At 42.7% G+C, this 16,403-nt stretch overlaps 1 protein-coding gene across 1 annotated transcript in view; it reads right to left on the bottom strand.

Annotated features, from left to right (window-relative positions):
- The window catches only part of cacna1g (calcium channel, voltage-dependent, T type, alpha 1G subunit), a gene marked incomplete at its 5' end in the record, with an annotated part of 203,919 nt that overhangs the window by 117,699 nt on the left and 69,817 nt on the right, over positions 1-16,403 (bottom strand). Inside the window, 2 exons of the mRNA XM_079214082.1 lie at positions 2,132-2,265; positions 15,784-15,895. Of these exons, the coding sequence (XP_079070208.1) occupies positions 2,132-2,265; positions 15,784-15,895 (246 nt within the window). The remainder of the gene's footprint in view (positions 1-2,131; positions 2,266-15,783; positions 15,896-16,403) is intronic.

The raw sequence follows: 16,403 nt of genomic DNA, 5'->3' as shown, positions 1-16,403 counted from the left end.
AATATAACAGCGTGAAGTCAAGCAGGCGGTGGGGGTAAGAGGTATTAAGAGGATTTCCTCCCATGGTGTCCATACACGACATGCGTGTATGAGCAGAAGTATATTTTTAGCTACCGCTCTGTATATAGATTGTAAAGCCTTTATATTTGTCCCCGATACATCCTCATACCTAAACGATATAGTAAGTATATTTAGCCAGCGAGCGTGTTAAAGAAACACTGGTAAATGGACCAACCTTTCGAGTATTCCAACCCTCTAAAAGCGCTGTGTACTATACGTCAATATGCACCCATTCACACACACACACACACAGTGTTCATACCGCACGGTCCGTATATAACGGCGTGAAATTAACCTCAACCTGGCAAAACAAAAGCACAAAAAGTTGACAAACTTGCCGTCCAACAGCACAGGTGACGTTTCCAGCGGTTGCGTGGCAAAGGGCGAGCGTATCCAGCAGTCTTTTGCAGGCCAGTCGGACAGCAGAGTTTGGATTCATTACGATTTAATTAATCTCAATTGAGCTCTGGGAGATTATGACTATTGTTGATGGATAAATATTGGCTGATACGTGGAAAACGAAAAGATTTGTTCGTTGCAGAGTGTAGTCAGTCAACGTTTGAATTTATATATAATAACATTTTGCAATTTAAAACAAAAAAATACCAAACATCTTTTGAGTTATTAATATACTCATTCTCTGTGCTTAGTTTTTGAGAAAGACAGTCAAAGTAGAACTTTTACCTCTAATGCTGCAATGCGTAAAGCAGGCGGGTTTGTCTATTGCCATAATGTTTTATTATGAAATTCCACTTAATCTGTTGCCTATTCTTCATGCATATTCTATCCTGCACTGCAACAATGACCCAGTTTGTTTCCTTTTTTCCACCAGTACATTATTGTTTCATCTGTATGCAAAAAAGTAGAATATGTAATACTATTCAGCAAAGCTGTAACTCAATGACAGAACACCTGCTCTCACTGCCCGATGCTGTAGCTTTAATTAGAGGCTCCTTTATTGGCCTTCTTACGACTTTGGATTAGTGCCTGATTATCAGACATTAAGGTATTTCCCATCTTGTTCCTTCTGGTACTCTGGCACTGGATCAGTTGCTCCCCGAGCGGCGGTGGTGGTAGCCAATAGGGAAGCAGCTTTCACTATCTACTCTCCTAAAAGAGTTCCACTCAGACGCATTAAAGAGTGAGGAGGAATTAAAATGAACAAGGGCTGAGGAGGAAGGCTCCGGGTTGCCGTCGCATACAAGATGAAGGCGGCGGCAGGTAGTAAGTAGTTGAAATGTATCTCCTCTCTGCTGCTGAAGGACATGCTTTCTCCTGCACACACAGACACACACACTCTCTCTCTCTCTCTCTCTCTCTCTCTCTCTCTCTCTCTCTCTTCCTCTCTCTCTCTCCCTCTCATTTTCAAACACACACACACACACACACACACACACACACACACACACACACACACACACACACACACACACACACACAGAATGAGATGTGCCATGTTCCCACTGATGGACAACAGAAGCTGTGGCAGAAGGATGGCATTAAAAACCAGCAGGGGAAACAGTGTGATGAAAATGTCAGACCAAAACCAGCAGGCTACGTTCCGCAACATGTTTAATCAAATTACGGCGTCTGCATCAGTGTGTGTGTGTGTGCATGTGCATGTATGCATATGTTATTGCACAAAACCATATTCAATCTGCAAGTGTAGTAGGGAAGTTATGAAGTGTAAAAGTAAGTAATGTGAACGAGTTCAAAAGAAAAACTAAGTTTGCATTCGCACCCTCACTCTTTGAATCTGATCTCACTCTCTTCAGCTGTTTGACAGATTCGGAGGAATTTAGGAGGGCACTTGCTACCAAGTTTTATTTAAAAGGCTTTTACAGGACATTCAAGGGGGGCAGGGGGGGTTGATTCATTTGAAGACAAACCCGGCGGAGCGCACAGGAAAAGAAGCCTGATGTTACTTAGGGGACTGGTTCTCAAAGGTCCACGCTTCAAATCCAGTGTTGTTTGATCTGCTCTGGGGGCGCGAGCAGAGAAAACCCTGCAGCTTGATGAAATCTGGGGACAATTACGCAAAACATCTACTAGTATCTGCCCTGTAACTCACCCAGCCACCACTATGAAGAAGTCCAAGCGGTTCCACGTGTCTCCAAGGTAACATTTCTTGCCAAAAATCCCCAGGGCCACCATCTTGATGACCATCTCAACGGCAAAGAACGCAAAGATGAAGTCATCGAATTTCTGCGGAAGGAGACAGACACAGAAAATGCGGATTAACGTTATTTTTCTGGAACGTTGATGATACAAAATGCAGCTGAGCCTGATGGGAAGGTCATTAGGTTTGCAGATGTAAAACAATAGGCTTGGGCAACATTTTCATTTTCATATATTGATGGTGCTATATGGTAAGTCAGAGGATCACTGAACTTAGTACTGTTCATCCTGGTGAAATCCAGGGCTTCACCAAAAACATTGGGATACATCATCTGGGAACCATGCATGTCTGCACCAAATGTCAATATATTTAGTTGTGAGATATTTAATTGGCGATGTTAAAGATTTGACCTGCTGGTAGCACAAGAACAAGTGTCACGGTATCACCAAGTCAGTGGACTTCGTCCTCTGGGGACCATGACTCGCTGTCCAAAATATAATGGTAATCAATCCAATAGTTATGAGATATTTCAGGCTAAGCCAAGGTGCTGGACTGACCACAATGTCTGTACTTCGCAAACACCAGTTAGGGAAGAAACTTACTTATTTGAACACAAAAAAAACAATCATCTCCTAAATCTATAGTATAGAGAGAGAAAAGACAAAGATAATAGGCTCATTGCAGCTTCAAAAGGAATTGGTATCTTGCTCAAGGACACTTAAGCAAGCAAGATGCTTGCCTAAGGATGACTGTGCGCCTGATTAGGCCACCTTGCTGCCTTAACAGAGACTCGAGTGACAAATGGACCCAGATCCAGAGAATTTAATGTAATAACCTGGAACGAGCCTCTTTTGCGCTAATCAGTATTCCTGCCCTCATTACTGTCTGTCCGGCAAAGCTTCATCTCTCCCAATCATCATCAGACTGGACTGAAGAAGTAAACAAGGGCGAGAGTCCTGACGGGTGTTGGACAGGAATTAAAGCAAAAACAAAAAGATAACCTTAATTCTTGAAATATGAAAAAAAAGAATCAATAAAGGAATTTAAAAACGCAGAAGACAGAGAATTCTAGATGAGGAGGGAAAAGAATGCAGCTCAAAGTAATGAAAGAAACATTCTGGAAGGAGATCAAGGCATAGGACACCCACTGATAGATGAGTCACCCAAACAAGAACAGGGGAATGTATAAATATATCAAATCCTGTTAGCTTAGGCAGAGGCTAGCGCGCTCGCTGCTTTAAAGTTCATTGTCAGTGAAATATAGAGGTTCACACGGGACTGTGTGTGTGTGTGTGTGTGTGTGTGTGTGTGTGTGTGTGTATATGTGTGTGTGTGTGTGTGTGTGTGTGTGTGTGTGTGTGTGTGTGTGTGTGTGTGTGTGTGTGTGTGTAGTCTACATGTTGTCTGCCGGGAAAATCCCAAGAGAATTTAAGCAACATGGTCGCACTGCTGTCTCCAGGGCACACAATCTATAAGATGCTTGGTTTCTTTCGCCCAAACACTTTAGTGTATGATCTGAATGTTAATCTGACCTGTCTCACTGCTACAGGTTGTGGATGTTATTGATTGTGATCATAAAAGCATTACCTGGTGTTAATACCATAAAATTACAATCGCAACGGAAGCATTGCGCCTTTGGTTAAGTCGCATAATCACACGGATGACGGATCTGTCTCCCTTCCTGTTCACCCTGTACACCACGGACTTCCAGTACAACACGGAGTCATGCCATCTGCAGAAGTTCTCTGATGACTCTGCTTCTGAACGTGGCCAAGACCAGAGAGATGGTGGTGGACTTCAGGAGGAAGGTGACGGCTCCGAGTCCTCTGAGTGTTCTTGGAGAGGATGTGGACATGGTATTATTTGTTATTGATTGTTTATTTACACCTCACACACTTAATATACACATACATACAGACTTGCACTTTTGCACTTCTACTGTTTAAGTTTAATTAAATTCCTAAATGAATACAGTGCTTTTCTTTCATCCCAGCTATTTTTATTTTATTTTTATTTTATTTTATTAGTATTATTATTGTATATATCTTTCATCCCTGCTGTTTTGATATATTATTTTCTGTCTTTAAATTGCTGCTACTCGACACCAAAGGATGAACGATTGAAAGTGAGCACTCAGCTTCAATCACTGATGTTAAAAACCTCAAACCAAGCCAGAAATCTAGGTGTAGTTATGGATTCAGACCTCAACCTGAACAGCCATATCAAGACAATTACAAAATCAGCCTACTATCACCTGAAGAATATATCAAGGGTTAGAGGACTTATGCCTCAACAGGATTTGGAGAAACTTGTCCATGCATTTATCTTCAGTAGACTTGACTACTGTAACGGTGTGTTCACAGGCCTCTGTAAAAAGTCAATCACAAAGCTGCAGCTGATTAAAAACGTTGCAGCTCGAGTCCTCACTAAGACCAGAAAAATGGATCACATCACTCCAGTTCTGAGGTTTTTGCCAAACAAAGAATTGACTTTAAAATCCTGCTGCTGGTTTATAAAGCACTGAATGGTTTAGGGCCTAAGTATGTTTGTGATCTGCTGCTACCTTATGAACCATCCCGGCACTCAGGTCGTCTGGGACGAGTCTACTTTATGTTCCAAGAGTCAGAACTAAACATGGAGAAGCAGCGTTCAGCTTTTCTGCTCCACATATCTGGAACAAGGTCTGCTGAGACCCTCAGCTCCTTTAAATCCAGATTGAAGACTTTTCTGTTTGCTGTTGCCTTTAATTGAGATTAATTAACCAAATTCAATTGCTGCATCTCACTACTGCATTTTATTTCTTAAACTGCACTAACTTTTATTAAATTTTTCTTTTTTTCTTTTCTTTTTGACTGTTTTAATGTTTTCTTAACTGTTTTTAAATCCTGTTTTCTCTGCATTATGTGTTGATGCTTTTAATGGTTTTATGTGAAGCACTTTGAATCGCCTTGTTGTTGAAATGTGCTATACAAATAAACTTGCCTTGCTTTGCCTATCAATCTTCTCAACTAACTCTGGGCAGGAAACCAAGCAATTGTATCGTTCGAAATGTGAATCTTCTTTTTTCCACGATACATACGATTCAATATTTTACGTACGATACAGATGTACACAATGCAAAGTATGTGTGAATGGTTTCTATCTACCAATTGAACGCCTGGAAGAAAAAGCCGACAAGAAAGTCTGGCTATTGATGATGCGCCTAACAAACCGAGATGCACGACGCGCATTGTGTGGAACAGAGGAGGGCGGAAATGTTTACCGCCATACTGAGCATGAAAATGACTGCATGGCTCCATACTTCTCTCTCTGTTGTCATTTTTGTGTTACTGACGGAGCCGCTCATCTTGTCTCTGCTGAGGAGTGATCGCTCATCTATTTTGCATGAGCTAAAACCTGCAGCCCACAATATGAGAATCCGTACAATAGTAACACCTACAACATGGGACTAAGCCCTTACGGACTCAGCTCAACCTTCCCCACCTTCTCTACGCACAACTGGGTTTCAAACGCATGGAAGTCGACGGGAATCGCCCGCCCGAGGCATTTCCCAGCCTATGCAATCAGGATATTGATTTCACAGAAACTCGCATCCCACATGAGCGGAGCCCGAAGCCGTTTGCATGATCCTGAAAAACACGGATTGGATTTAACATCCAATCGCGCAGGGAAAGAAGCTCGGCGGATGTAACATCAATCACAGGCTAAGATCTCTAAGGTTTCCCGACGTTGAGAATATACCGAGCGGGGAAATCGGTTTGCACGGTGTGTGTTCACGTTTACCACGCTTCAATGTCTGTACATCCATGCGCAGACCAGAGAGGCCTATAACACACACACACACACACACACACACACACACACACACACACACACACACACACACAATAGACACAAGTGACCTGTGCTGAACGGCTCACTGCTCTCTCACACTTCCCTAATTTCTACCCTCCACTGCATTCTCTCTCACTGTGAGGAAATTCACAGAGGGACAGAAAAAACTTTCCCCTGATATGTATGGAATATCCACAAAGAATAATGAGACTTCCACATTATGCGGGAAACAAAAACTAGAAAAAAGTGAATTAGATTATCATCCAGCCTAATCCCAGTTCAAACAAGCCGCACAAAATTAGTTTTTTATTCAGAAAGTCACCACAATAGTGTGAAATATGCAAACAAATGACAGCAGAGAGGGATGAATGTTCATTAATAAGGTCGAAACAAAGGGAAGTGATGAATCAGATAATATAAAGGCATGGTGAATTGAAACCATACATCATAACTCACAAACATTTTCACTCAGGTTTTTGCACGTGTTGCCAATGCTTATTGTGCTCATTGCTGCCGTGGCATCTCTCAGGGATCATTTGTCAATGAAACAGTGCTGGCAGTACTGTAAAGTCTTTGTGTTTTGATTGTGTGTAGGTGGTAGACAGCACTGCTCAGCTGTTCTATATTTATTCCAAACAAACCACTGTTGCTGCTGCCAGAAATGGAAAGGCCTTCACTTCCTGTGCACCGGAGACTTGCCAGACACCGACTGTTTAAACGGCGGATGTAAATTGTCAAATCGTCAACTATGGGGCGTGTAATCACTGTGAAAGTGTTACTTCACCACCAGATCTAAGCCGACGTCCACCCACTGCATCATTTTTTTTTTAATCCCCCAAAAAAGCAGGCAAGGGGCTGATGGATTAAACCACGCCTACTTCCATATGGTTTTTGGCCACCTGATGAATGTAAACCCAAAATACAGTCTCCTTGAGACTTTGCCGTGACCTTTATTATTATCTGAGAATATCTTCTAGGTCTTCAGCTGTTATAAGTCTGAATTTTTTTCAACTAGATGTGGCTAACGGCTAAAAGAGTCTAACAGCTAAAAGTTTTTAATGGCTAAATTGGGTGATTTCGCCACTATTAGGACAAATGCCACATAGTCATAAGAGTCCAAGTGGATATAAAAAGCCACTTACAACTAACTATTTTTCTATTTGCATGGATATTAATTTGTCCATCACGATCCATGGTGGCTGCATGGTTCTACTAGTTCTTACTATTTCTGACATTTCATTTTTTAGTATCCAAATACTTTGTGTAAAATGTATGATTTGCATTTAAAATATCACAAAGTAACACATTAAAAGTCAATTCAAACAATGCACATAGCCCAAACGCTACTTTTGAAATATGAATCCCGACCAAATGCAACGCTCTGCTTTTAATGTGAAAATCACCTTATTGTGACTGGTAAGAACCAGAGGCTGCTGTTTTCATCACTTTTATTTTTCATTTTTATAACACAAGCAAAATGTTATGCCAATGACGAAAAAAAGCTGTAGGATACACATTATGTCTTTAGCCTTCTGTCACTCTTATCTTCTCTCTCACTCGCTCTCGTCTCCCTGCAGTAACAGCTGGAAGAGATTCTTGCTGTACAGTATGCGAGCTACTGGCAGTCCTCCTCCTCCCGTCTACCACCGACGTCCATCTCTCTCATCTTCCTCTTATCTTATCATCCCCACCGCCTCGCCCTCTCTCTCCATTGGAAGGCGTATCAGCCCCGTTACTGTGATTACGTCTCTCGCGGTATCTCCCCGTGTGCACGTCTAATATTACATTTGCGTGTGTTGATGCTCATGTGTATACGCTATGTGCCATATCTCCTGTGCTTGTTTATAATAAAATCTACTGTGTTTATGTGTGAGTGTGTGAGTGTATATTAACATCTGCTTCCGTGTGTCTGTCTCTAACACACAATTACACTGTATGGACACGCATAAAGGATTCAGACTGCTTCTTTCTCCATGTGCCGTCAGTCAGGCTCGCGTGAACCTCTCAGTCTAAACAGTGAGAAACAGCACGCCATCTTAACAGCCCAGTGTGTGTGTGTGTGTGTGTGTGTGATCGCCCATGTTGCTTTACACATTGCCTGAGAACAAGTGTAAACACACGTGTTCACCAGGCACATGCAGACATCAGCGAGCTTTATTACGTGTTATTAATGCGTCAAGCGAGTGCCAACAGAACACACCCTCTCATCACCTCCTGAACGGAGCCTTTATGTTCCGAGTGCTCTTAATTGCTAATGCCAAGTGCACTTAAATCGCTCCCTACTGACTTGACGCGGATCGCTCCATCCAAATCTTTGAGTGTGAAAGTGTGTATCGGGTGCAGCGTTGTGCCCGAGTGTGACATTTTCGAAGCCCTGAAGGAACAATCGAGATATGAAGATCAAAAACATTCATGCACATGATTAAAATATTGCCATGTGTTTCTGCTGTGGTTAAATAATCAGCAGCCAGTCAATGGCTTCTTGTTGCTTCAAGAAGGAGGAAGTCCACAGGAAGTATTCACGCTGCTTAAGGAGGGAGGTCTTTTCCTCCTGCCACTTGGCGCTCCGAAGCTCCAACAGATGCTCAGCTTGAGTCTTAGCAGGCAAGAGGTTGTTGTTTTCCTCTTTTTGATGGTCCAGCAAACTTTGCAGATATATTATTTACATATAGTGCTATTTTACAGTAGAAAAAACGCTAAAAAAATTGCTAGCGTGTGGGCTTAATTTTAGGGGTAACCAATCACGTGACCGAGATAAGCGTCTCGACATGTGTAACGAGGCACAGGCGCTCAGACGAATGTATCCAGTCATTTTTCCATATAAAACATCTTTCAGACCTTGATAATTAATACAACATAAATGTTTATTCATTCTTTCTGTACGGCTCGTTACCAAAGTACCCACGGACCGGTACCGAGCCGCGGCCTGGTGGTTTGGGGACCGCTACCTTAATTCATACATTACATTTTTTTTATTACACATTAAAATGTTAAACATGACAGTAGTACAACATTGAATTTTCAACAACTACTTGTTGACATAATTTCTCTGATTTACATTTTTGGGGTTTTTGGTGGTGATTCAGTCGGCCTAATAGACCCAGTTCAGAAACAGATGTCCAGCCCTTCCGATGGACATGAGTGAAAAACTCCCCATGAACTTTAGGACATGTTGAGAAAACTCTGGAAAGGTCGAAGACTTGGTAGGTTGTGCAAGTGGTTGCATTAGTTAGTGTATCCTTTATGAGGAATAGTTTAAATTTTACACCTAAAAAGTGAAATCACTTCACTTTCCAAGGGTAGAATGAAGTCTGAACCATAACATAATAATAATAGTTGAGACTGACTAATCCTCATAAATATACATGCATCTCATTTTCTTAAGCAGGAGGGAATCAAGTGCCTGCACCACTTTTTCCTCTCCTGCATCCTGGTGATCTGGGTCATGAGGTCATCGAGCTGGGTCCTCCAGGAGCTCTCTTTGGTCTGCCACTCCTGTTTCTGTTGGTCCATAGTCTTCTGGATAATTTCAGTGGCTTTAAGGAGGGAGGTCTTTTCCTCCTGCCACTCAACGCACCGAAGCTCCAAAAGATGCTCAGCTTGAGTCTTAGCAGCCAAGAGGTTGTTGTTTTCCTCTTTTTGATAGTCCAGCTGAAGCCCAAAGGAGTCTTTCTCCTTCTGCCATCTTAGATGTTCACTCTCCAAGTGATCTTCCCAACTTTTCTTGAGAGCATCCATTATGTTCCTAGCTTATTTTTTCCTGCATTTCTACACTGTAACAAGTTTCTGTAGTTTTCACAATTTTTTTTTCACAAGTTTTACTACTGGATTGTTACTGTAAAAATGACTACAGTATTCCATATGTACTGTGATTAATTTTACAGTAAGCATACTGTAAAATATAATGCAGCTACTTACTTGCTAATTGCTGCCAGCAACTTACTGTAAATTCGACAGTAATCTTGTTACAGTGTAGTGTTGTAAGCAAGCTGCTGGTTTTTCATGTGCTGCCTTTAACCCTACATCCATCAGCTCCTGCTGAGTTTTAAAGGCAGCTATGGTCTTCAGCTGCTCTTTGTTTGTGATCCTGGCTGTTTGCAGCTCCGCTCCAATAGAGGACTTCTCCTCCTCGCACCGCAGAGTTACATTCTTGAGCTTCTGCTCTGCCTTCCACACTGCAGTCTTGAGCGTATTAATGTCATCTTTCTCTCCATGCAGTAGAGTCTTTTGGATGGTACATTTCTGCTCAGAGTGGGGGCGTGTATTCTCCAGCAGATTCTTGTTCTCCTTCAGAGCTTCTAAAGTCTTCCTGTTCTCAGCTTGTGCCTCAACCAGCTGTGTTTTGAGAGAAGACGTCTCCTGTTGAAGACAAAGCTCCTTCACATTTCTGTTATTTTCTTGGATATAATCCAGAAAATGCTGCAGGCAGTCCTCATCAAGTCCTCAAGGACTCGCCCCTCAGATTTAGTCGGGGTGAGCCTCGCCTTGTTGTCCTTCAAGCCGGCGCTTATATACATACAAATATATTGATTAATAATGAAATAATCGACAGATTAACTTTTGACACATATTCTTGATATTTTTATACTGATGTTGTGATCTTTTTTTAAATTGGCATGCCAGCATGGCTATAGTTGGTTAAATAGATCAATAATGCTTCAGATCCACGATATGGATTAAATGGATTTTGGACCAAAATCCTATGCAGCGCTTTTGCAAACGTTAAGGTGGTCAGTGGCAGACCATGTCTGTCATTGCCTAATGAAGCCTGAATCAGAAGGAATCTCTCCGCTGGATGCATGTGTCCGTCGCTGCACTTCACTCCAAATAAAAAGTTGTATCTTCATGTAAATATTCTTCTCCGCAGAAACAGGTGCCATCAATTCTGTGAAAACATTTTCTCGTAGCCTCTCCCGAAAATAAATCTCATCCACTATGTATGCTAATTCTGCCTGTCACAAGTCTGAATGTTATTATCCCAGGGGTCAGATGCTTTCATCTCACACACCACACACACCACACACACACACACACACACACACACACACACACACACACACACACAACAACACACACACACACACACACACACACACACACCCACCCACACAGGTGCGCTGTGCAGGCAGGTGGACAGCTGCATGTGCCGATGGAGGCGGTGTGTGCCTCATGTGGCGAGGACAATAGGGCAGGCTAACTTTAATCTTCCTTTCAGTTGAGATCCTCTCCTCACAGGTGGAGGGATGTGAGAGGGACTTTTCTTTTCTTTTTAGCTTAGTCGCGACCATGCATAGCACTCGGGGTAAACACACAAGACACGAGATCTGACGTTTCTTCACCCTCCGGCTGACATGGGGGGGTGAACCGGTGAATGTGTGTTCCAAATCGGGCCTGAAAGCTGCTCCCGTAGAGTTAGTTATTATCCCTAGCTATACACCCTTCAAGTGGAACGTACACACACACACACACACACACACACACACACACACACACACACACACACACACACACACACACACACACACTCCAGAAACTCCTTGATTCATAGTTCGATGGCACCTGCCTGCCAATTCCTCTCCTTTCTCTCTTTCTCTCATCCTTCTTCCTCCGGTGTGTCCTTGTTCCTCACATTGTATTGGCAGTGAGTTGCTCTTCTTCAGCTCTTGCAGATTTATTTTTTGTGTGCTGTAGCTCGAGGGGTACGATGGAAGGTTAAGTGTGCGCCGTTGCATTCGGAGCGAAAATGTGCTGGCGTTGAAATTTCTCCTTCAGGAAAGAAAGAGACGCTCTTTGACATTAAAACTCGCTCCATTGTAGCCAGGAGTTTGACATTTCTTTGAAACAACTCCGTCGGCTGAATCACCACTTATCCCTTATTTTTTCACTCTCCGATGCTCTCTGTCGTACCTCGTCTACAGTCCGTCCACGTTTGTTTATAATCTGGGATGAAGTGTTCGAGGGAGGCTATGCCACAGATAAGCAAAACAGTGGCACTATTTTTCTTCTTGCAGTTCTGGTGCTACTGCTACTGTCTGGTGCTAGTATTAAGGTGTTACTGGAGACTGAACGATGCAGTTTACCCGATTACAGATACAAGTGTGTCTGCATTTATGTCGGCTGAGAAGCAACAAGAGACTGCGGCGCATACACAAAAAGACATGTAATTTAGATATAGTTTTGACGTGACAGAGCTTTTCCATGGCCACGTTTTAATGTTTTATGTTGGCATTAATATCTGTAATTACAACAATTGGATTGCAATCCATTCAATAGCTGTCAAGACGATCCACTCAAACACACCAAATGTAAATCTGCCGGTGGCGCTACCACATTCTGGGGGTATATCATCTGGGGACCATGAATGTGTGTACGAAACTCCATTTGATTGATGAGATTGTGCGGACAAAAGTGATCGACTTGACATCCTGAGTGCCTCAGCTAAAGCCTCTTAATCAACTATAGCAAAAGACATTATTAAATAACAATGTCATCACCGATGATTCCATGCAATATCATCCAACCATGTAATGAAGCTGAAAACAAGTGAATTCAGAGTGACTCATCAAAACAAATTGTAAACAGTGCCTCGGGGGAACCTTTCCACAATGCTGACACACAAAGCGTGGGTCATGGTTCTCGCTACGCCGCGGCTACACAGTGGCCTGTGAGCAACAACAGTGTCGGGAGACGAGAACTCATTTAGCCATCATCAGAGAGGAGAAGAGGCTTGGCCGAGCTAGCATGGCTATGTTAAGCACAGGCCTCAACTGAGAGAATAACATCCCCTCTTTCTGGACAACACGAACAAAATTGGTCACTTGCCAATGACTCCCAAAACGACAGATAGTTTGAGTTTTGTGAAGCGCATCCAGTTTTAAACACGTGGTTTGCGTTGTTATGTTTAGGCAACAAAACGTCTTGGTAATGTTTCGGGAAGAAACTATTTGCTTTGGTTTAGGCAACAAACTACTTGTTTATTTCTAGGCAACAAAACTACATGATTTGGTTGAGGCAACAAAACTACTTTATCAGGTTTAGGGAACAAAACTACAAAGTTAGGTTTAACCAACAAAAGGAAAAGATAACTATTTGGCTTAAAATTAGCAACCAACATTCGTTACATTATATAGTTACTATGTTACGCACGTGATATAATACTTGACTTTTTTTGCACTAGTAAATCACTTTTTGTGTTATTTTAGTGATACTATGACCTGGAATGTAATGCAATGAGCATCTAATGATAAGAGAAACCAACATTACACGGTGTTGGACCCTTTGATGCAGCGGAACTGTAATATGTATTTGTTCATGTATTCTTTCACATGAACAAGTACAAAGTCGTTCTGCTGATGTTGAAAATCTCCTCAAATATTGAGGAGGTTGTAAAGTCAAACCAAGCCCTCGATATTAAAAAGGAGGGTGTGGGGGTGTGGAGACGGTGCATAGTTTATGTTCCTTTACGATCTCTTAGCATATGGGTGCAGAGTGTGATGGTGAGATTGAAATGGAGGCAGCGGGGAGGATTCATGAGAATGCATTTAACCTCGAGGCTGTACGTTCGTGTGCGCACCAGAGAGGAGGCCCGCCGCATCTCATATCTCGAGCACAGCGATGGAAAGAGTTGATGGGCTCGTGCTGCCCAGCAACTGCAGCCGCAAACTCTCTGCATCCTCGTATCGATGCGCCACAGCTTTGATTTCCTCCCTGCCCCTCTCCATTCTTCTTCTTTCAACTCCTCTTGTTTTTATTTTTGTTCCCCCTGCTCTGTCGGGGCCTTTCCCTCTCAAATGCAATGTATCAGATTCCATTAAGGAAATGACTTGTATGCTTCCATTTATTATTTGTAGAAGAACTGAAAGTATGATTACTTCCTTGAAAAAAGACCCAACAAATTCATTCTCATATTAGTGAGTGTTATCCTCGAGATAGAGCCCTATTCTTTTAAACGATAGATATATCTAAATTTGGAACAAAATTGCTCCATTGCACGAAGCCAGTGGACAGGAAAATGAGCGACCTTTGTTTTTGATTCAATCTATTTGGAACCACTTTGCAAACACATTATCCATTCACTGCAGAAGATCCACGGCGCCAGATAACACAGATAGATCTGTTCTGCCTCACCTCGGCCCGCTTCATTCCCTCATCCAACTTGAAAAGAAAGAAAGAAAAAAGGTTTTCTATCCTCTGTGTTTTACAACAGCAGCGAAAACAAACAATGCATCCTCCATTAGCTTGTTGGGTTAAAGGAGGTCCATAAATTAATGGAAACGCCTCCACACAATGTTGCTGTTTACTTTCTGTCCGAGATAATGCAAATGGAGGGTGCTGCAAAGGCCAGATATGAGGGGAAATATTGTTTCAGTAGCTCTCCCCCTCTCCCCCCTCTCTCTCTCTCTCTCTCTCTCTCTCTCTCTCTCTCTCTCTCTCTCTCTCTCTCTCTCTCTCTCTCTCTGTGACTCTATCAAACGCATTGGTTCAGAAAATTGTCCCTATAACTCAGAGTTCCTGCTCTCCGTCAGACCAGACTCTCCGTACGCACTGCGGTTTCGGTCGTGATGTCTGGTGTTTTCCAGCCATTGCCCTGCGCCTGTTGTCCTTATCTACCAGTGTCACAACTACGTGTGCGGATGTTGTTTTCGGTAGTGCGCTTTTGTGCTTTCATTTGTCTCCATGCTAATTTGTACTCGCCTTTGCTGAATACAGAGCGAGGAACACAAATGAATGCGGGGGATATGTGCGTCTCTGCTGTCATGTCTCTGTGTTGTTTCTCTCAACAGGACACCTCGCCAATCGTTTCAATCAACGGTTGAATCACAGATTTCAAGAAGGAGTTCACAGTCCAGCTGACTCATCTGACTACTAACACTAACTTTAAAGGGGCACTCCACCGATTCCATCGAACTCAACTAACCAGGCAAAAGGTGAACTAACCAGTGAGAGAAAGCAGTAGTGTAATATAGTCTGGGGATGCAAGTTTAAAAGATATTGGCATTTCCAAATTAGGAGTCACCATTTTTTGGAGCTTGGCCCGAGACAGCAGATCAGATGTGGGATGTGGCTTCTGCTTGAAAAGAAGCAGTTTGAGTTGTCTGATTACATCGGAAATCTACCCCCCTCCTAAATCCAATGTCAGAGTTGTGGGCTAGAGACAGCTAACATCAGCCCCGAGAACTCTCGTGATGTCCTGATTTCACACCCTCTGATAAACCTGTGTTCTTTCTTTATCTCCTTTAGTTGAGGCTAACTCCCTTTCTCACTATCTAGCGCCTGTGCCAAGCTAACGCATCCCAGGCCGGTCTCCCCACAAACCAACTACTGTGTAGAACGTTATCAGCCGATGGAGTGGGCGTTACCAGCGGTATTGGCAACCATTCTTCAGCTTCAGACGGGCCAAACCGCATCTACCAGCTTGTGAAAGTGAAATGGTGTTGAGTTTTTGTTTTTTCACAAGGGACACTAACAGCAGACTGCAAGGTGAAAGTCCTGTGTTTGTTCCACGCCATGTGACTAGATTAAACATAACTGTTGAATCACTGAATATAAATTGTAATCCTTTACACTACTGGTTACTGAAATGTAACCACCACCATTCTGCTTACACAATCAGTAAGTGCAATAATTCAGGTAGGCTAAAATAATAGACATATTGCAACTACGTTATGTATTATTCACACTGCTTTTGGAAAATAAAGATTGTTTTCATATCAAACAGAAAAAAGAAAACACATTGAATGCGTGACACATAGAGCCATAAACTGTCTTACCTGCAGGATCTTGCACCTCTCAGAGTCGCAGATGATGTCCTCGCAAGGATGAAACATGCCCAGCGTCACGCAGTTCAGCAGAATCACCAACATGGACGCCCGCTCGAACCACGTAGAGAACAACAGTTAAGGAACATACCGAGGATAGATGACAGCAGCTCGGTAACAACAAACAACATTTCTCTCTGTGCTCTCCAGTGACCTCATTATTACATTCAAAAGTATAAACTCCTCTGACAAAAGTGATGCACGGTTAACTCTTCCACTCCGATTAACTAATACACAAAAAGAGGGAAAATTAGCCACAGAGGGAATCTGGAAAAGTGGGGAAAGCCCATATGTGGGAGTTCTGAGTGGAAGTCATTGCTCCCATTTCAACCCCGAAAGATCTGTTAGCGAGGCGTGTTGGGAAAACAAATGTCCTTTTGTTAGCCAGGGAAATTGTGTGTAAAAAAAAAAAAAAAAAAGAAAACGAAGAGAGGCCAATGGTGAGGAGGAGGAGGAGGAGTACAGTGAGCGCGGAGACATCCTGATGCATGGCTCATGCAATTTATTGACCACAGGGTCGAAATGGGCATCCTTCCTGCGGTTAGGTTAAATGCCAGCCTGAGCTATGTGAC

The sequence above is a fragment of the Taurulus bubalis genome, assembly GCF_910589615.1.
Source record: "Taurulus bubalis genome assembly, chromosome: 2".
Taxonomy (NCBI): domain Eukaryota; kingdom Metazoa; phylum Chordata; class Actinopteri; order Perciformes; family Cottidae; genus Taurulus; species Taurulus bubalis.
The sequence above is the reverse complement of the archived record's forward strand: the minus strand, read 5'-3'. Positions and strand labels throughout refer to the sequence as shown.